We start from the raw sequence: 18,070 nt of genomic DNA on the forward strand, positions 1-18,070 counted from the left end.
CAGTGGCAGTCTTGACATTTGGAAAGGGCACTGGAAACATGGGTACCTCTGTGGATTTGGCCTTTGTTTGAAAGTAAGATGTGAAATTCTTGAGAAGATGGAGCTTGGTTGTCTCCAGAAAAATTATCTGTATGACACAGGTTTTGATCTGGGAGCTGAGTAAATGAGGGCTCTCATGAGAGTGAAGTTTTCACTCTTTGTGCAGGATGGGTGTTCAGACAAGGAGGTTTGAGGGAAAAGCCTGCCTTGCATGGTGTGGTATAGGGCAGAGATACCAGGGCTGGCTCATTCCTGAAAGCAACTGCACCTACCACCACACAGACTTCATGATCATGCATCTTTGCAAAGCAAATCAGCCTAAAAGTGCTCTCTGCTATTGCAGCTCCAGTGCTCCTGCCAGTCCCTGAGCTTGCTCATCTGCTTTGAGTGCTGGCAAGGCAGTCTCAAAAGAAGGTGTTAACCTGCTGGCTGTGGGCTTACCATCTGTGGCAGCTGAATGTCAGCAAGACTGGAGATAAGGGCTTGGCTTAAGCCAGCTAACTCCTTCAAAAGGCTCTCGTTATTCTGCTCTATGAGTTTGTTCTCCTCTTCTATTGTTTTCAAATTGCTCTCCATAGATGTGATCTAAAAGAGACAGGCAGGCATAAACACAGACAGACAAACCCTTGGCAGCATTGTTACTGCAGTTTGAACCCAAAATATCAGCTGGGTGGTTATGAGAGAGGCCATGATGAATCTGAAACTCAGCTCTATGCTTTGTTTAGGAGAGACATAACTTCTCCACAGAACATTCAGAGCAAAGAAGAGGTTGTATTTACTCTGAAATGAGGGACTTTGCTGCCGGTTCATGGAGAAACCTTGTGGCAGCAAGGCACTAGAGAGTGCCCCAGAGTGGGAGGAGGGAATTGAGCTTGCAGAGGAGGGTCAGTGTGGAGCTGGGATGGAGTGTGGCCTCAGGGCTGGCAGAGGGAAGGAGAAAGGAGGTTGGTGTTTTCATTGCTGTCCTGCTCTTACAGCATCCCTGCTGCTCAACCACAATAGCATTGCACGGGTATTGGGTATTAGCTGTTGTGCTACTTTCCTGCCCTGCTCCTGGGTGATCTCTGGACTGGCTGGGATTAGCAACAGGCCTGGTGCTGGGAACAATAAGAAAAAAATAGAGTGGAAAGGAAACTGAGAGGCTGAGCACGTATCACAAAGATGATTTCTGACCAACGGAATGGAAAAGAGGGTTTGGAAAGAGCACGAAAAAGCAGCCAAGGTAGAAAAAAAAGGGTATCTTTTCAAAGTGAGAGCTCAGGTCTGAAAGCTTAGATGTCAAAAGCAGTGCTGAAAAAACAAAACCAGCAATGGCAGTGTCTGGTTTCCTCCTGCCCTGCTCCTTGTCCCGGGAGCAGACAGATCAGCAGGGCTGACAGAACTGAGGGCTGCCATCCCTGTGCTCCACCACAGCTCCACAGGGCACTGACCAGTGCAGTCATACCCACAACTGTCATGCCCACCCTTCCTTATTAGTATGCACCTCTTTGCACTACTTAAATGCTTCCTGCTGGTGGCCACTTTACTTCCTTTGCTCAGGCACAGTCACACAGCAAAACTCCCCAGTGTGAGAAACCCCTTTTTGTGTGCCTGTCATCCACTACAACCCCTCCTCTGGAGAGTGTTCGTAGCAGTCTAACACCTGGCTGGGGTAGAGTAAAAGGAGGTAGGAGATTTATGGCTTCTGCTGTAGTTCAGTTCAGGCCTTGCTGGTCAAGCTGCCTTCACCAGGGAAAAAGTCCTGGGAGAAGAAATCTGACTGCACAAACTTGGAAACTTGGCAATCTCCATGCAAATAGCACAGTGACCAAGTGTCCTGAGACAGTGAGCACAGCCCCCCTGCAGTGCAGTTTGGGCTGGATATATCCACAACTGCTGTGGTGTGCAGCCAGATTGTTTAGATCCAGCACAGGTGGCACATGCTTCTACCTTGTTTAGACCATACACTCAGTGGTTATTGCAAAAACAGCAGGAGTCAACACTGCTCATTTAAATGTGGTGCAAATAGAGGAGGGGTACACTCAGTTTGGTTTAGATCAGTTTGGATCTATATTCTGTTCACAGTTTTATTTCACTTTTATTCTGAAAATTCTGAAGCTTCTGCTCATGCTTTTATCCAATCTGCCCAGGTTAACCTCCAGGTTTATATGGGAGTCTGAAGGGATGAAACTATACAGCTCACTCCATAGAACCACTATCAGCATATTAAAACCAACTTAATCTCTCCAGTATACAAAATAATGAAAGAGAATCACTCTTTTGCATAACTCCCATCAAAATCCTTTGCTGCACAAACTAGCAAAAGGTATACATTCCTTACCAGCTGTTGCCTGGAGGCAAAATTCAAGCTATTTGAATAATTGACAGTGGGTGAGCTAAACTAGGAAAATTTTCTTAGGTACTCATTAAGATTGGACTGGGTTTGTAAGAGGAATTATCATCCCTAAAAACTCAAGTCATAGAACCTCCCTGGTTTGGTAAGCAGATGTTTGGTCAACAAAGGAGAATGGATATTTTGTTTGGTAAGTATGTTTCATGTCTGCTTGCTATGATTAACTACAAACTGTCCTGAATTTGTCATTCAGCAGATCTTTAAGACAATACCTGCTGCTCATTTACAGAAAACAACAAACAAGAGCTTGGAAAAAGAAGTGCAGAGGAGACTAGCTATTTTTAAACATAACATTTACATAGCATTTAATTTATTTATCGTGCTTAAACATAGCATAGGAAAAGGTTTCACATTTATGGCATACCTGAGTTTGAAGTTTCATCATGTCAGCTTCAATTTTAAGATTGGATTCATTCAGTTCTTTTATTTCCTCATCCAAATGTCTTATTTCTTCATCACTCTCAATACCTGTAAATAGTTGAAAATTACAACATCAGATTTAAAGTGTCTACATGATGATGTATAAGTAACCGGCTGCATTACCTGGTACTTAACCATAGGAAAATAAGCTTTTCAACAAATTATTGATCCTTATATTGTCTTTGATTTTACTGTCAAAATTCTTTCCTTCCTGTTAAACATTTATATGAGCTGAAACATAGATGGGGCTATCTTAGTCCTAATTTTTTCACACTTTCTTTTTTCACTGCATCATGCAACTACAAGCTGAAGGGAACAGAAAGGAAAAATTGCCCAGAAAGAGGAAAGTTTATCATAAACATGAGGAGATTTTTATGGTGCTTGGGTGTGGGTTTTTTTTTTTGTTTGGTTTGGTTTGGCTTGGGGTTTTTCTTTTTGTTTTGTTTTGTTTTGTTTTGTTTTAAAGGAATGCGACAGCAACTTCTTTTTCAGGAAATACACCAGAGCAACATCTTTACTATTATAATTGTTCACTCATCTCTACCTGTTTCTGATTTTGCAAGAATCTCTGTGGGGGCAAGGTCCTGTGCAGAATAACTTCAATAAGCACAGCCTTAGTTATATCTGATAAATAGTGAAGTTTAAATAACAAGAAAGGGTGAAATTTTCAGAAAGCTAACAGGTATTACAGGGGAAAAGAAAAAAAAGAACAAAAAAACCCAAGGAACCTTTTTTCATCCCAACAAGTTAGATAGCAGAGTAAGAAAGCTTCAGTTCTTTAATGAAAGCCTTATCCTGAAAAATACTGAGCTGTAGCAGCTGCTGGCAAATGCATGTGCCTGTTTCTGCTTAGTATCACTCTGAGCCCAACTCTGCCTGGAGATTTGTGCCACTGTTGTTACTGCTTTAAAGCCTAGAACCGAGTCTACTGGGGAGCCAGCATGGGAAATCTGTAAGCAGTAATGCGACCGTTTTCCTCAGCAGTTGGAGGCTAAAGACTAAATTTCCTGAATCCTGGCTCAATGCCCAACTTGCTAAAGCACATTGTATAAGAAGGGAGACTCCTACACATTTCCCCCTGCAACTCTTCGGTAATTATTGCTTTGCACTTAGGTTAGCTAAATTGCACAAGCACTGCATAGATACTCAACCATGTAGGAATGAAGTTAGAGAGATGAGTCAATTTCTGCCCACAATATTTCTCCCTTTGTACCTTATTCAGATAGCTAAGTCCTCCTGATCTGTAACTAATTGTTTATTAATTAAAACAATATTGAAAGGATACAAAAACCAAAAATAATGCTCTGGTACAAGAGCATATCCTCAATGTTCAGTTATCAAGAGGTAAACAAGAATAATTTTATAATCTCTCATGCAAATATTTTTTGTTAATCACCATTTTTTATTGCTAGAGACAAAGTACTGAGAATTAATGCCAGAATGGCATAAAGGGGCACAAGTATAAATGGGAGTCAGGGCCCTTCTATCTAAATAAATGTCATCAATTTTTACAGATCTCCTTACCGCCACTTGCTTTAAGCTTGATAGTCATTAATTCTTCCGAAATTTTGCCCTTTTTTATGGTTTGTGCATTCAGAGGACAACCAGACAGGCTGAAACAGATAGGAAAAAAAAACATTAGCACCCACTTGAAAATGGCAACAATCCTTTCAGGCAATATTATCATGCACTTAGACAGACCTCTGTACCTAAGGTCACATCAGTATCTCCATTATAGCATGGCTTCAGGGAATGACATAACTCATAAAGAGTCATTTAGCTGTATATTCCAGCTTGAAAATTGGCACAGAAATCTCAATCTATGAGTAAACAACTCTTAAGCATATTTCAAAATAAACAAAATTGCAGTAGCAGCTCCTGTTAAGCTATATGAAGATGCATTTACAGAATTCGTTAAATTCAAACACTTGTAAACTGTTTTTATCAAGGGATTGTGCTCCAAAGGAGAGGAGAGTGTGGTATTTAAAATGGCAAGTTTACTATCCTAAAAAAAATTAGTTAATGGGATGATGTCCACAGTGCCCAATTATTGTATCACTTTGTTGATACATAGTAATGATCAATACAATAATAACTCTGGATATACCCTATAGGCTGTAATAGCTTTTTTGAATGGTTCCATTAGATAGTCAGTTTGCTTTTTAACCACTGTTCACATTAAATTACATTTTGCTATTTCAAAGCTTACAATTTCATCAGCTGGTAATTATCTGAGGCAATTTTTATAGCCCACTAAAGGGCTAAGAGGAATTGCACTGTCTTAATACTACCTTTATAAATAACAAAGAAGAAATACCCATATGCTGAAGAACTGGCAGAAAGATTTGTTTTTAGGTGTATCTGAGTAAGAAGAGAGGCAAAATTTTGTTCCACAGGAAAATGGTTGATGTGTGTGTGTGTGTGTGTGTGTGTGTGTGTGTGTGTGTGTGTATGTGTGTGTAAAAATTTTTTAAAAAAGAGAATCCTAACAGACATGGCATTTCCACATTGAAAAAAACCCCCAAAAACAACAAAGCAGCAAAACCTAAGCTTTCATTAGCTTGGCTAAAAGCTATACAGAAAGATGCTAGTTCTTAATTTCTAAATTTCTGCTTCTTATCTCTGCCCAGAGCAGATAGCTAACTGGGAGATTGTTTAAAAGCCATGAGTTACTTGTTAGGTTTCTAACATCCTAGGAAAGGATATCAAACAGAGTTATATTTGCTACATCATTTTAACTAATGTGATCTTGAGAGTGACCCAGTCTCATGTAGGACAGGAATCATATGTACTATGAATTGCTACCAGATAAAATACAGTTTTTGCTACTTGCTTAATTTGCCACAATTTACAGTAGTGTCCTAATGAAAAGACTTTTAGATGGGTTGTAGGAAATAAAATTAGGATAACACTGGACTCTGACTGAATTTATTCAAATGACCATGGGCGTTTCTTGTTTCAGAGAAGTTGGCTCAAAGTGTTAGGAAGAAAGCAAAGGAGACAGAGAATGTAGACTTAATTACCATTAAAGACAGAAAACCAAACTTGCCAGTCAGAGTCTTTGATTATTTTTGATTCAATATAGTCAGATTATTATTTTTCACAGTGATAGATGGTGTTTGTTTTTCGTTATATGTGTGACTTCTTCTCTGCAAGGATAATTTTCTTTGTAAGATTGTTAGAACTTTTTTAAACCATATAAGAGCTGCATGCTTCTTGTTTTTTCTTTGTGTAACTTTAGTTGCTTAAATACAAAGTTTATGAGTATAACTTTTCCACTGGAAGAAAGATGAAATGAATGACTCTTGGCTAAAGCTTTTCTGGTGACATTTCAATGATATTTCTCTTTTCTTTGGAAGATATGCAGATAGAACTCCATATTTCCCAAGGAAAGAATTCTACTTAATTTTAAAATGCATAGACACTGTACTAATCTGAACACCTTGGAAAGTCATGCTTCAATGGGAACATAGAAAAAGAGATAAAAGTTTAAGTCTCTCTAAGTAATTCTGTTTTGTATCACTTTAGCTGCAATGTTATTACTCAAAAGACTTTAGCACAATTTATTCTGACTCTAAACTCACATGTTGCCAATTCAGAGTGGAATGTTAAGGAAAAATGAAAAGAGAAAACACAAAGTTATACCTTCTGTGGGTGACAAAAACATTATTAACATGACCCAGCCCGTTGCAGCCTGGCAAAGGACAGTGTGGCAGCTCCTGTTTGTTCAGTTTCCAGGATAGCGAAGACCCATTGACAGGACTCTCCTTCTGTCTCTTGGCAGCCAAAGGACAACCAGAAGCAGTGCGATGGGAAGTGTATTTACCTGATATGTGACCTTGGCCATCACAGCCTATCACTGGGCATCTATGGAAACACAGCAAAAGATCCCTCATTTTCACAGCAGAGAGCAGGCAAAAAAATTCTCAAAAAATCCGGAGAAAATCATTCTGGCTGCCTTTGTGACTTTGCTTTAATGGAGTAAGACTTGGTCCCTGTTGGCACACTGTACCAGAGCATCTAACTCTTGTCAAGCTGGGTTATGGGGAGTTCAGCAGATACTAAAATAAGGCAATTTAAAGTACAGCTGTAGAGACTAAGAAAATAAGACATTCATTTAGATAGTATTTTACTGGAAAAGAAAATTGAAATTCTATCACGGGCAATAAATCACACTTCTTCAAGTGTATGGAAAGTCAACATTGTCTCATTTCTATCTTGGTTTTTGGTATGAAGAAGAGAGTGGGTTCCTGTAACTGGCAAACGTGCACGGAAATCCATGCAAATACTTGCAAAGAAAGGAGAGGGAATTTTTTGTACTGCTCTGTCAGTGTTACGCAGTTTCACATATATCATTAGCAAGTATTAAAACAACTCTCCATACAACTAAGTCTTCACTTTTATATTCTGGCAGTTACCATTTACAAATTTTAATGGAATGTGCATTCAAGCCCGGAATGTAGTGAATCTCTACGGAGTTTCCAGTTTTCACTTTAAGTGAAATTTTCATTTATAAATATAGAAAAGACGTGAGACTTACAGATATCTAAGTTCTCTGGAACATATTTTTAAGGTGTCACTTTGATTTAATTAGCTGACATGTTTCACCTCAGTCAGTAATAATTTTCCTTCATTTTGCCAAATTTTTCAACCCATTGGCATAGCACTCTTTAAAATAATTGGAGCAATAGAAGCAGATACAGCAATCCTTCCTCACTGTTCAGTCTCCTAGGTGATGGACTCCACCAACTCCACAAGAAGCAGAAACGCTTGGTTTGGTTCCAGCTCTGGGCACTGTTCTCACAGGGTTGAGATTAACTGGGGCATCTCCCTGTGGTTCCTCAAGTCCTGGACTCTCACAGGCCGTTTCCCCCCCTCCTCCCTGCTTCTGTACTCACTTAAGTTCAGGGTCTTCTTTTTCTTCCTTGGTAGGAGTGACTTTGATACCTCCTTTCCTGGCACGAGGGCAGCCAGACAAGCTGAAAGAAGCACACAGAATAAGAGCCACCTCTTTCTGCTGCTGCCAGCCGAGAGCCCTGAGCACTGCAGCCCCATGTGATGGGATGGTTGTTACCTTCTGTGGGATGCATAGTTCCCTGTCACGTGGCCAGAGCCGTCACAGCCAGGTGTTGGGCACCTATGGAATAATACAGGAATTACAAAATATGGTCACAAAGATACAGAGTAAATAATGTGTATAATCTATATTTTGTCTAGAGTGGAAGAAAGAACAGCAGAACTTTTGCTGAATAACTAAACCTACCTCTCGCTGGTTTGGTTTTTCCCCTTAATTAAGGAGACTCCCTTTTTTGGGGGAGGGTTTCTTGGTTGTTTTTTTTTTTTCCAAATAGCAAAGTCTTAGTATGGAATATGAAATATATTGTATATGATGCGTTGATTTACTTAGTTTATATCAATGTTTGCATCAAACATTTTTCCTTGTACAGAATCAACATTACAAAGAGAAGAAAAAAGCAGTTTGATATAGATCTATCTGTAAATTTGCTTTTATGTGTTTGTTTATTATTTGGTATGATGTTTTCAGGTAGAGATATAAATAAGCACTTTGCCAGTATTTACAGAAAGGGATATGAAAGCAGAGAAGCAGTTTTACTTTTGGGCATCGGTAGACGGCAGCCAGAATTTGAATTTAATAATTTGTGTATTCTAGCCCTGTAAGCATACCACAGCACCATCTCTTTCTTGCTTGAGATTCAGTTGGGTGTTCAGCTGAGCAATTGGATTATGCTTATTTCTCATAGTTAAGGGGTTTCTCTGTGTATGAGAGACAAACAAGCCTTTTCAAGTATGAATTTTTAATATTGAAACATCCATACAATAAAAAAAAAAAAGCCTGGTGGTTACTGTGCTTTTGCCAGCACTCTGGCAGGGTGGGCTTCTTGCTTGCTATGCCCCAAAAGCCAGCTTGGGTCAGTAGGTCTTTCCACTGACTTCTGTGGGGTTTGGAGCAGGACCTCGCTGGTAACACCTTCTATCTCAGAAGTACAGAGATTTTATTTTTTTTTTAATTTTTCTTTTTCCTTCTTTTGCTTGTTTTTTTTTTTTTTTAATTTAAGGCTGTTGTATATTTGTGGGGTGGTTTGGCTTGAGGTTTTTTCAGAGAAGATTAACATACCTCAGCAAACAAAGCAGCACCAAAAAACATTTGCCTTAGAAGTTATGCCAGCCTTTTCTATGTTTCTGTATTATACAACACAAAGTTCTTATACTAAGCAACCCTAAGGGACTTTGAAATGCTATTATTTTTACAGAGTATCAGAATTACATAAGGAGTTGTGCCAAATAATGTTGTACTGAACCACTAAGGAAAGTTGCAGGGTTCAATGTGCTCTTAAGGGTTTCAGTTGTTACTGAATCTTTCCTGAGTTAAAGAGATTCGTGATTTCATCTTGTCATTGGTAGGCTGCCATGGAAAACACCTACAAATATAATGGTAATAGCACATCTGAGTGTGCAGGTGCATCTCTTCACAGAATATTTAAAACTAGTTTTCTGTGAACAATTAATTTGTCAAAAATCTGACTTCTTTTGGACATGAGCAAATTTATACATTTATTCAAGCAAAATTCAGCATTATTTCAAATGAAGAAAGGGATGAATTTTTTTTAAGATAATATCAAAACATTTCATGATGGCACTTAGTGAACTGTATTTTTGGTGGAATGAATTTCCTCACACTGACAGCAAAGGTAAAGGTGGGGGTTTGCAGAATGCCAGGACATGCTTGACTGTGTAGTACTAAATGTTGACCTGTTTAAGTGTGGGACAAGGACTGGGCACAATGTCATGTGGAGCAGGCAGCAAGGGCAGATGTCTGGAGAGTGTGAATGCTCACAAGTAAATCCAGAACACCTGCCAAAAACTAAGGAAATTAATTTTGGCTACTTGTTTTATCAGATGATCACAGATGGAAGGGCTCCCTGCATAGACTGGAGGTGGACTTTAATTCAAGAAAAGCTCTTTGTGTGAGACATTCAGATCTGAAAGTCTGGGAGTTGTGAATATACTTATAAAGGACACTGAACTAAATTTTATATCACCCCATCTGTAGTTACCACTTCTGACAGCAGACAGATTTCCAACTGGATTGGAGTCCAAGCTATTCTGAGGTCACTGAAGATTTCAGGCTGAGATATTGTCAGGACTAATGAAACTGCAAAAGGATATTTCAGGTAGGCTACTGACAAATAAGTAAAAAGCTTCATTAGCAAGACTCCTAATCTTGACAACTGGATTGGGTTTTCTAAATATGGGTTATATCTTTGTATGGATTGTGAAATTCCAGAACACAAAATACACCAAAAACCTATTGCCTTTCAATCAGTAATGCTGGGGAATTTCATCAGCTTTTAAGTGATGTTTGGACTGGTGCCCCAGCTTAGGGAGTCATCCTCTATAATCAATTCCTGTGCAGAGCCAAGAAAATAAGATTTACATTGAAGGGCCAGAGGTCTCAGGACATCAAATTAAGAGATGTCAACCCTCAGGTGGCTGTAGTTACACAATTCTTTCACAATTCTTCCAAAGTTGTTATTCAAAAATAAATCTCTGTGATTTCACTTATAAATTCTTGCAAATGGGCACTGAGTACCTCCTATTTCGTCCCTTTCTCCAAGAGGATTGCTTTATCTTTAGGAAGATGAACAACAACTACAAGTAAAATTTAAATGCTGAGCTGCAGGTTTAGGAGCACTTCTGGTACATTTTCTCCCTCAAAAGCTGAAATGTTTTTGACCAGAGGTGTTGGATATGAACTGTAGTCAAGGCAAACCCATAGAGGTCAGCTGAGAAAACCATTTTCTGAAATTGTTATACTGCCTATGGAAGGCATTATAACTCAGTATAAATCAGTATCAATGTTTTATGTGGAACCCATGTAGAAAAACTGCTCAAATCTCTCCTAAAAATTGACATTTAACCACTGCAAAAATGAGTATAAGGGTAGGACTGACCACCTATTCCTAAAAGTTTCTGAATTGTAAGTAAATACCTCTCTAAAGCAGACATTTAAAATTATTTAAGGCTTAATAAGCAAGCTCTTTGATTAAATAGGATATCAGCCCTAATTATCCCTTTTAGCTTTAAAATCTGAGTCATCATCAAACTTATGTTTTAAATTGACCACCTCAGATTGTTCTGAGCAGCAAGAATCCTCATATAGAAATTTTCTTGAATCTGAGTCACAGGCCCACTTTCTGAGCAGATCTTCCTTATTTCCAAACTGTGGATCACATGGAAGCCTTGTATCTTTGCTGGCATAGAGTTTCATAATTAAAGCCAAAATCTTATCTTGATTCTGGCAAATTAAACATGAATAACATTTGGAAAAAATACACAGCTTTTTCATATTCATGCCTAACTACATGAGGGTACTTTCCTGGCCTGATTCTATGAGCATTTATGCCCTCTGCTCACATAGCAATGCTACAATTAACTATTGCTATCACTATACCAGAACAAGTATGATTGCAGCATTTTGGAAAAAGATTTAATTTAGACAGAAGCAAAGTTTTTGTTCAAAATATCACCTGAACTAGGTTTGCAAGAACCTAAATTGAGGTGGTACATTTGTGAAAAATAATTTTATTTAGCCTTTTTTTCTTTTGCAAATTGTCTGTGAACAGATTTTGATTTTTGCTCTTTTTCTAGTTAATTGAAATTAAATGCTAACTGCGTTATGCAACATATTTCTGTCTGTGAAATGTCCATGAACTTTGACTTTGTCTTTCACAACTCACTTATTATACATGGCGTACAGTGTGCAGTTTGTCATTTAAGTCATATGCTGTTGCTCCTCTTTCCTTATGGCATGACCAAAACTCTAGAAGCTTTAGTGGAAAAATAACCATATTGGTATGCAAATTTACTTATTCACACATGAATGGGGCGGGGGGGGTGATGCATGAGGAGCAACTATTCAAAATATTTGTGTGAGTGTCTTTGTATGGCAGAAAGCCAATAAAAGCAGGGACAAATATATATGACTCAGCAAATGACTTCAAATTTGTCAGCATTTTTGCAAGCCAGTTCCTTGCTAACCATTCTGCTCTTTTTAAAACAAACTAAACCGAAATTTTATACCTTTTGGGATCAGAAATGTCAAAAAATGCAGCATTGTGCCAGTGTGCCAGTTTACCTACTGGCTTTGTGAACTGCTTTGGACAGCTGCCTATGTAAATGGTCTTTCTTTGCTATTTTGCTGCATCTCCTGTACATTCAACTTCATGCCATCAGTTCAGCATTTCAATTATAACTGAAGTTGTCAGGCTAGGGAATAAGACCACTAACATTGGATCTGGGGAAGCCAAACAATGCTCCAAGCCTAAATGTAGCCACTTCTGCTATTAATACTATTAGAAAAGGAAAATGGTGCCATGATCAGACTTTATTTTCTTCTATCTGGACTAGGGATGAACCTAAAGGACAGAAAGGACAGTCACGGAGTTCTCCCCTTTTTACATGCATTCATGAATTTTTCCAAGCCATCTATTATGGGATCCAATTTACAAGTTGCAGAGGGAAAGCTATGAAAGACCTCTAATTATCCTTCCCTTTTCCCCACATCCTTGTTGACAAAGCCAATTCAATAACTAGATGACTGGTTGCCAGTGCCTCTCTTGACTACAGATTTTTGAAATATTCATATGTCCCTATACATCTGTCTATATAGCAAAGCCTGCACAGTCCTTTTGTAAGTGACATTTCATGGTGAGAATTATGCCAGCATAAAATCATATGACTTGATGCCTGCTTCAGTGGCATTAAACTCATAGAATAGGGTAGTGACAAATAAAAAAGGATTTGCAGGTATTCTGGTCTCATTTTGTAGATTTATTCTAACTAGATTTATTTCTTACTAAATAATTCCAATTAATTCTATCTGGATCACTTGCCAGATCCCTCTTACATATTAGATATTTTCTATTCCTTTCTGATTCAGAAATACTGAGAAAACTGCATCTTTCCTAGTGTTCACAATTTTTGTCCCCCCCCAGGCCCTGATTAATTAATGAAAATGAAGGGGTACAAGAAAAAAGAAAGACAAATAGAGAAAAGTAAACTTTATTTCACTCAAAAGCTTTCAAACCAATTCACTACACTTTTCAGAAAAAAAGTGTGAATTGTAAGGTGCTCTGAGCAATTCAAATTTACAACTTCAATAACACAGGGAACATGTTTGTCAAAGATAAAGAACAATAACATTTGTGCTATTGTCAATACTTACTTGAGCTCCTGAGAGTTAGCAGCCATAAGGGATTTTAATGTCTTGTCAGCTAATGGGCACCCAGAAACACTGAAAAGAAAACCTGATGTGAAATATTTTACTAAACCAAAGCATTTATTTTTATCTAAAACACCAACATCCAGACAATATATGATTTATATTAGTTAAAGTTAAACTCTCAAATATTTATTCTTGGTGAAGAAGGACAAATATAAGGCTGTGGTTCTTAAATAACTAAAAAAGTATGTAGTTTGGGACAAAGGTTTCTAGCCCCTGTGAAGCTTTGCTATGAGGGGACAGTGGTACACAGGATCCATCCTTTATGTTTCCTATATGAAGGACAGCTAGAGGATCTGGTCCACGTGGTTGGTAGAAGGTAGAAAACATTTCCATTCTGCTCCCAATGGAAATGCAGGAAATTGTTGTTTCAACACCTAGGTTGGCAGTAGGTTATTTTGAAAAAAATATTTATTATCCTCAGGTTATAATAGCAGATTATGAATTTCAAAAGCATTCTTAAAGAGGTATGCAGAAACCTCATTTATAATCAGATGCAACAGCATCTGTATAGAGACTGCTTGTACGCTTAGGGAAATGCAAACTTCACTAAATGACTTTTCTGCAGGTCTCAGCTGAGAAATGCAGCTACAGTAATAAGCATATGCTGCTTAACTGCCTCAGTGTATTAAGTCCATACCTTCACAAATATAACAAAATCAGGAAAAACAGCTGGGTTTCTCTGTGGATTATTTTCTGCAAATTGTTTTTGAATACTTATCCATGGTTAGGACAAAGGGGTTCAAAGATGACAAGAGCTAGAAGTAGGTCTATTTCCTGTTTCAGGCTTCCTGTTGTTTCTTACCTGCGGTGTGAGGCATAGTTTCCTGTTACATGACCGCTACCATCACATCCTGGGGTTGGACAGCTGTGCAGAGAAGAAGGAATGAGAAATTAGAGTATGTAAAATGCACCACACAGCTCACCATACTCTGCAGTGAATTATGTAATGATCCTTAGGGCAATCATGTTCATCATTACCCACTGTCACGACACTGCAGTAATCTAGAAAAACTTCATTCTAGTTTTTAATTATTACTTGACACACAGAGGGAAAGAATTTTTCCTATTTCCACAGCGCAAATAATTCAAACCCTTATTTTATCTGCATACAGTTACCTTTGCATAGGTATTTTGCTTATAAAGTGGGTTCTTAAAAGACTCTTTTATTAAAAGACTCTTTTATAAATTTTCACAGCAGTTCATAAATCCTGGAGCTGAAGTTTCTGATCTGACCTCAAGTATAACATACTGGAGGCCAGAGAACAGTAATATTTAAAATAATTTCTTTCACTTCTGACTAAAATAAGGCACCTTCTTTAGAAACATATCCAATATTTATTTACTGATACAAGTGAGAAAGATGTTAGGATTGCTTGCAGAAGAGAAAGCACATAAATATTACACATCTGAAGTTCCGAAAGAGAACAAAACTTTCTCAAGCTGTTTCTCAGATGAACTGAGAAGTGATACAAAGGTTGTTGTGGTTTGGGAATTGTACTCTTTAAATTAATGTTCCCACCAAGACTCTCTAAACCATAGGCTGCTTGCTCCCCCTCCCTTCCTCCTTCCCCTGCGGCAGGTTGGGGAGTAGAATTGGAGGCACAAAAGGTGAAAGCCACATCTCAAAATAAGAAAAAATCACTGGAAACGGCAATGAGATAACAAAATGAATGGTAACAGCAAAAATATCCATAAGAAAGTGCACAAGGTAGGCAAATGATTGCTCAGAACAGAACTGGTGTTACCCGACCCCTGCCTTTGCCAATTTTACATGACTGGGAGGAAAACCTTCTCCCTGGGTGAGGTTATAGAATAACCCTCAGCCACCCCACCATCCTGGCTACTGCGAAATTTAACCCTGTCCTGGCTGGAACCAGGTGCACGTTTAACAGAACAGATATATTCATTTATATCAAGAGATGGAGGCATGCTGGAGAAGATGTTATAGCTTCTCTTTTTCCTCAGCCCTTCTTCAGCTGTAACACTGAAGTCAAGCTGGGATGTAGTCCTCTGTAAAAGAGGAAAGCTACCAAGAAATGCAACTTGTGCATGGATGGGGGGGTGAATTAAATATACCTTTGTACAGTACTTTGAAACACTCTTACCAACCCTGGAGAGTTGCCTTACAAAGAACTGTCAATCTTTCACTGGGAATATGGATAAAAAGGGCAAGCAGATGCTGCACAAAAACTGTTAGGTAGTGCTCCATGCTAATGAAAAAAGGGGTGCCTGAGATGCTCACCTGGCTATTTTCTCTGAGCTGGCAGAATGCTAGGAAGTTTTTCAAATCTGTAAAAAAGCCTTAGGAAGACATCAGCCTCATTTTCACAGCCCATTTCAACCTGAGCCATGCTGTTATGGCCATCAGAATTTACATGGAAAAATAGAAAGCACATACTAGATGGTGGGATTCATACTGTAGTTTGCTCCAACTGTGCTAACCACATTCAAAATTTTTCTCTGCAAGTGCTTATGTCATTTTAAAAGCTTCCTCATGATGGAGCCAACTGTACTGAATTTTTCAGTAAAATATCTGAGCTCAGTGGGATCACAGGAATGTAGTCTGATCTCTATATTGGCTATGGATTATTCTGATAAATTAAAACTACTCTTTATTTAATTTTAGCCATAATTCCATTTTAGATACCTGTTTTTAGATACTTTTTGAACCACTGTAAGCTCATCATTTCTCTAGTAAATACTTTGATGTTATTATTTAGGAGACTAGAAAAGTATATTACAGGTATCTCAAAACAGGTCAGTATGACAAAGGAATAAATACTACAAAAGAATATCCATTAGCCTTCAGCAAATAAAATCTCAGTGATTTTTGTATGCATTTGTTTTAGAAGAAGAGGCAAGACAACCTGACCTGTAGCAATTTAGGTCATGAACTATGACTGCAGATATAATGTGGTGAGTAGACAACATGCAGACTGCATGACATGGGGGGAAAGAATGGCTCTTCACAGCAGCTTGCCCCAGGGAAATGTAAATTCTAGGGACAGAGGCAGCTCTAACAGCTTCAGTGCCACCCAGCCCAGAGAGCAGGACACAAGTTGGCGTGACGTGACTTGTTCATTCATGAGTGAGCCTGCAGTTACGGGCTAGCATCACAACCACACTTGTTCATAGAGACCTGCTCTGCTTTGGGACAAAAATAAAAGTGCCATAAATGATTGCTGAGTCCTTGTTGACTATTACAGTGAAAACTCTGTGTTAGTATCAAAATGATATTGATGTGAACCCAAAGGGATTTTATGAAGAGCCTAGATGTGATTTTTAAAGAGTGACTTGTGATTTTATGAAGAGCCTAGATGTGATTTTTAAAGAGCTGCTTGGGACAATTTTAGTGAAAAATTCTAAACTGAAGCAAGCTGTTGTATGCAGAGAGATTCAATAGAATTTATTTGCTGTTCTAGATAGTAAAGTTTTGGAACTTAACACAGAGCAAGTGCAGTTCAGTAACTGGAAAAGAGAGTATTAGCCTATAGTCCCAGGGTGTGAATTTCTACAGCCACTGGATTTTCAGCGGGACTGAATAACTAATTCTGCTTGGAAGGAAGCAGGTGGAGGACTTAAACCTGTTTACTACAGGTTGGAAAGCCCCATTCTGTATTGTATTTTTTGTTTTTATGAACTCTGCATGTTTTCTGTCTGAGAAATCCTAACTGCTTCTACACAAGTTCTAAGCAATGGGTCTATAATGACAATTGTTCAATTATAGCTTATTTAATTATATAAGCATTAGCAGAGGCAATCTGTAGCATGTTATGAAACTGTGTGTTTTGTAGAAGGAGTTAAGTGCAAGTGCCCACTCGTTACCTATCTATCTGAGGAATAAGGAATGGCACCCAGTATAAATTTAGTCATTAATCTGTCCAGACCCCCAGGCACACTCTGGCTTGTCTCAGCTCCAAACCTCATGTCTGCATACCCACAATGTGGAACTAACTACTGGCAGGGAATTGTGCAAGTCTCCCTGCTCAGCTCCTGCAAATCTACTTCAAAACAGAAGTCAGAACAGCAGCATAGCCAGTCTTGACCAGGGTAAAGGAAAATACAGCATTTTTTGTGACTCACGTGATGAGTTCCTTTTTGAGATCTCTTGAGTGGAGCTTGGGTTTAGGACTGGGTATGGAAACATCTCCTGGGTACTTCTTTTCCTCCATGTTTTCTGGAGAGCTCACTGGATCTTTCTGAAATATTAAATGAGAATGTAACAAAAGGTTTCTCTCTTCAAGTCTTCCCACACATTCAAGAAACAATTTAATTTGCCATGACAAGAAGAGATCCTCTTGTAAAAGTAAAAAAAAAAACCAACCAATTAAAAAGAAATTATGAAATTATGGACAGAAATGAAGAAACTTTAGTATATCATAGTTTCAGGTTCTTACAGGCAGACATTTAAGACTGTTGTGTAAATATTTCTGAAAGCAGATGCTAGTTTAAGGAGACTATATAGGAGAAATTTGTGTTTGTTTAATAAGATGGTGATAAAGGCTAAAGAAATGTACACAGAGAAGTGGTTGTTGGTAGAGCCAAACTAGGCTTTGGCAGTTATGTTCTTTTTATTTGCTGTGTAAGTACATTGCTGACTTTTGAACACGGTTGGTGTAGCCATTGCGCCATAAATTACAAAATTGCAGTACTAAACTTTAAAAAGTGTTATTTACATATGCAAATGTTAATGCAAAGCTTTTTAGGTTTGTGGAATGGAATGTCCTGTTATCTTATTGAGAGAGCAGATTCTTGTTAAAATAAAAACCATAAAGAACAAAACAACTTTGAAGCTTTCTTAATTGCAGGCTGCTAAGGGTAGTTCTTGATTTCTACTATTTGTAGATCTAAATCATCACTGCTACCATGCTGTTTAGTGGATGGTATGAATCATGAGCATTCGCTCCATTGAG

The 18,070-nt window shown here is 38.3% G+C and overlaps 1 protein-coding gene across 7 annotated transcripts in view; it reads right to left on the bottom strand.

The window, feature by feature from the left end:
* Positions 1 to 18,070, bottom strand: part of ST18 (ST18 C2H2C-type zinc finger transcription factor) — a 168,931-nt gene that overhangs the window by 2,865 nt on the left and 147,996 nt on the right. For all 7 annotated transcript variants that reach the window (XM_077185492.1, XM_077185522.1, XM_054633878.2 and 4 more), the window contains 9 exons: positions 17,241 to 17,356; positions 13,960 to 14,022; positions 13,098 to 13,166; positions 7,926 to 7,988; positions 7,750 to 7,830; positions 6,497 to 6,718; positions 4,376 to 4,464; positions 2,796 to 2,899; positions 481 to 624 (listed from right to left, as the gene is read on the bottom strand). In XM_077185492.1, the coding sequence (XP_077041607.1) occupies positions 481 to 624; positions 2,796 to 2,899; positions 4,376 to 4,464; positions 6,497 to 6,718; positions 7,750 to 7,830; positions 7,926 to 7,988; positions 13,098 to 13,166; positions 13,960 to 14,022; positions 17,241 to 17,356 (951 nt within the window). The remainder of the gene's footprint in view (positions 1 to 480; positions 625 to 2,795; positions 2,900 to 4,375; positions 4,465 to 6,496; positions 6,719 to 7,749; positions 7,831 to 7,925; positions 7,989 to 13,097; positions 13,167 to 13,959; positions 14,023 to 17,240; positions 17,357 to 18,070) is intronic.

The sequence above is a fragment of the Agelaius phoeniceus genome, chromosome 1, assembly GCF_051311805.1.
Source record: "Agelaius phoeniceus isolate bAgePho1 chromosome 1, bAgePho1.hap1, whole genome shotgun sequence".
Lineage (NCBI taxonomy): Eukaryota > Metazoa > Chordata > Aves > Passeriformes > Icteridae > Agelaius > Agelaius phoeniceus.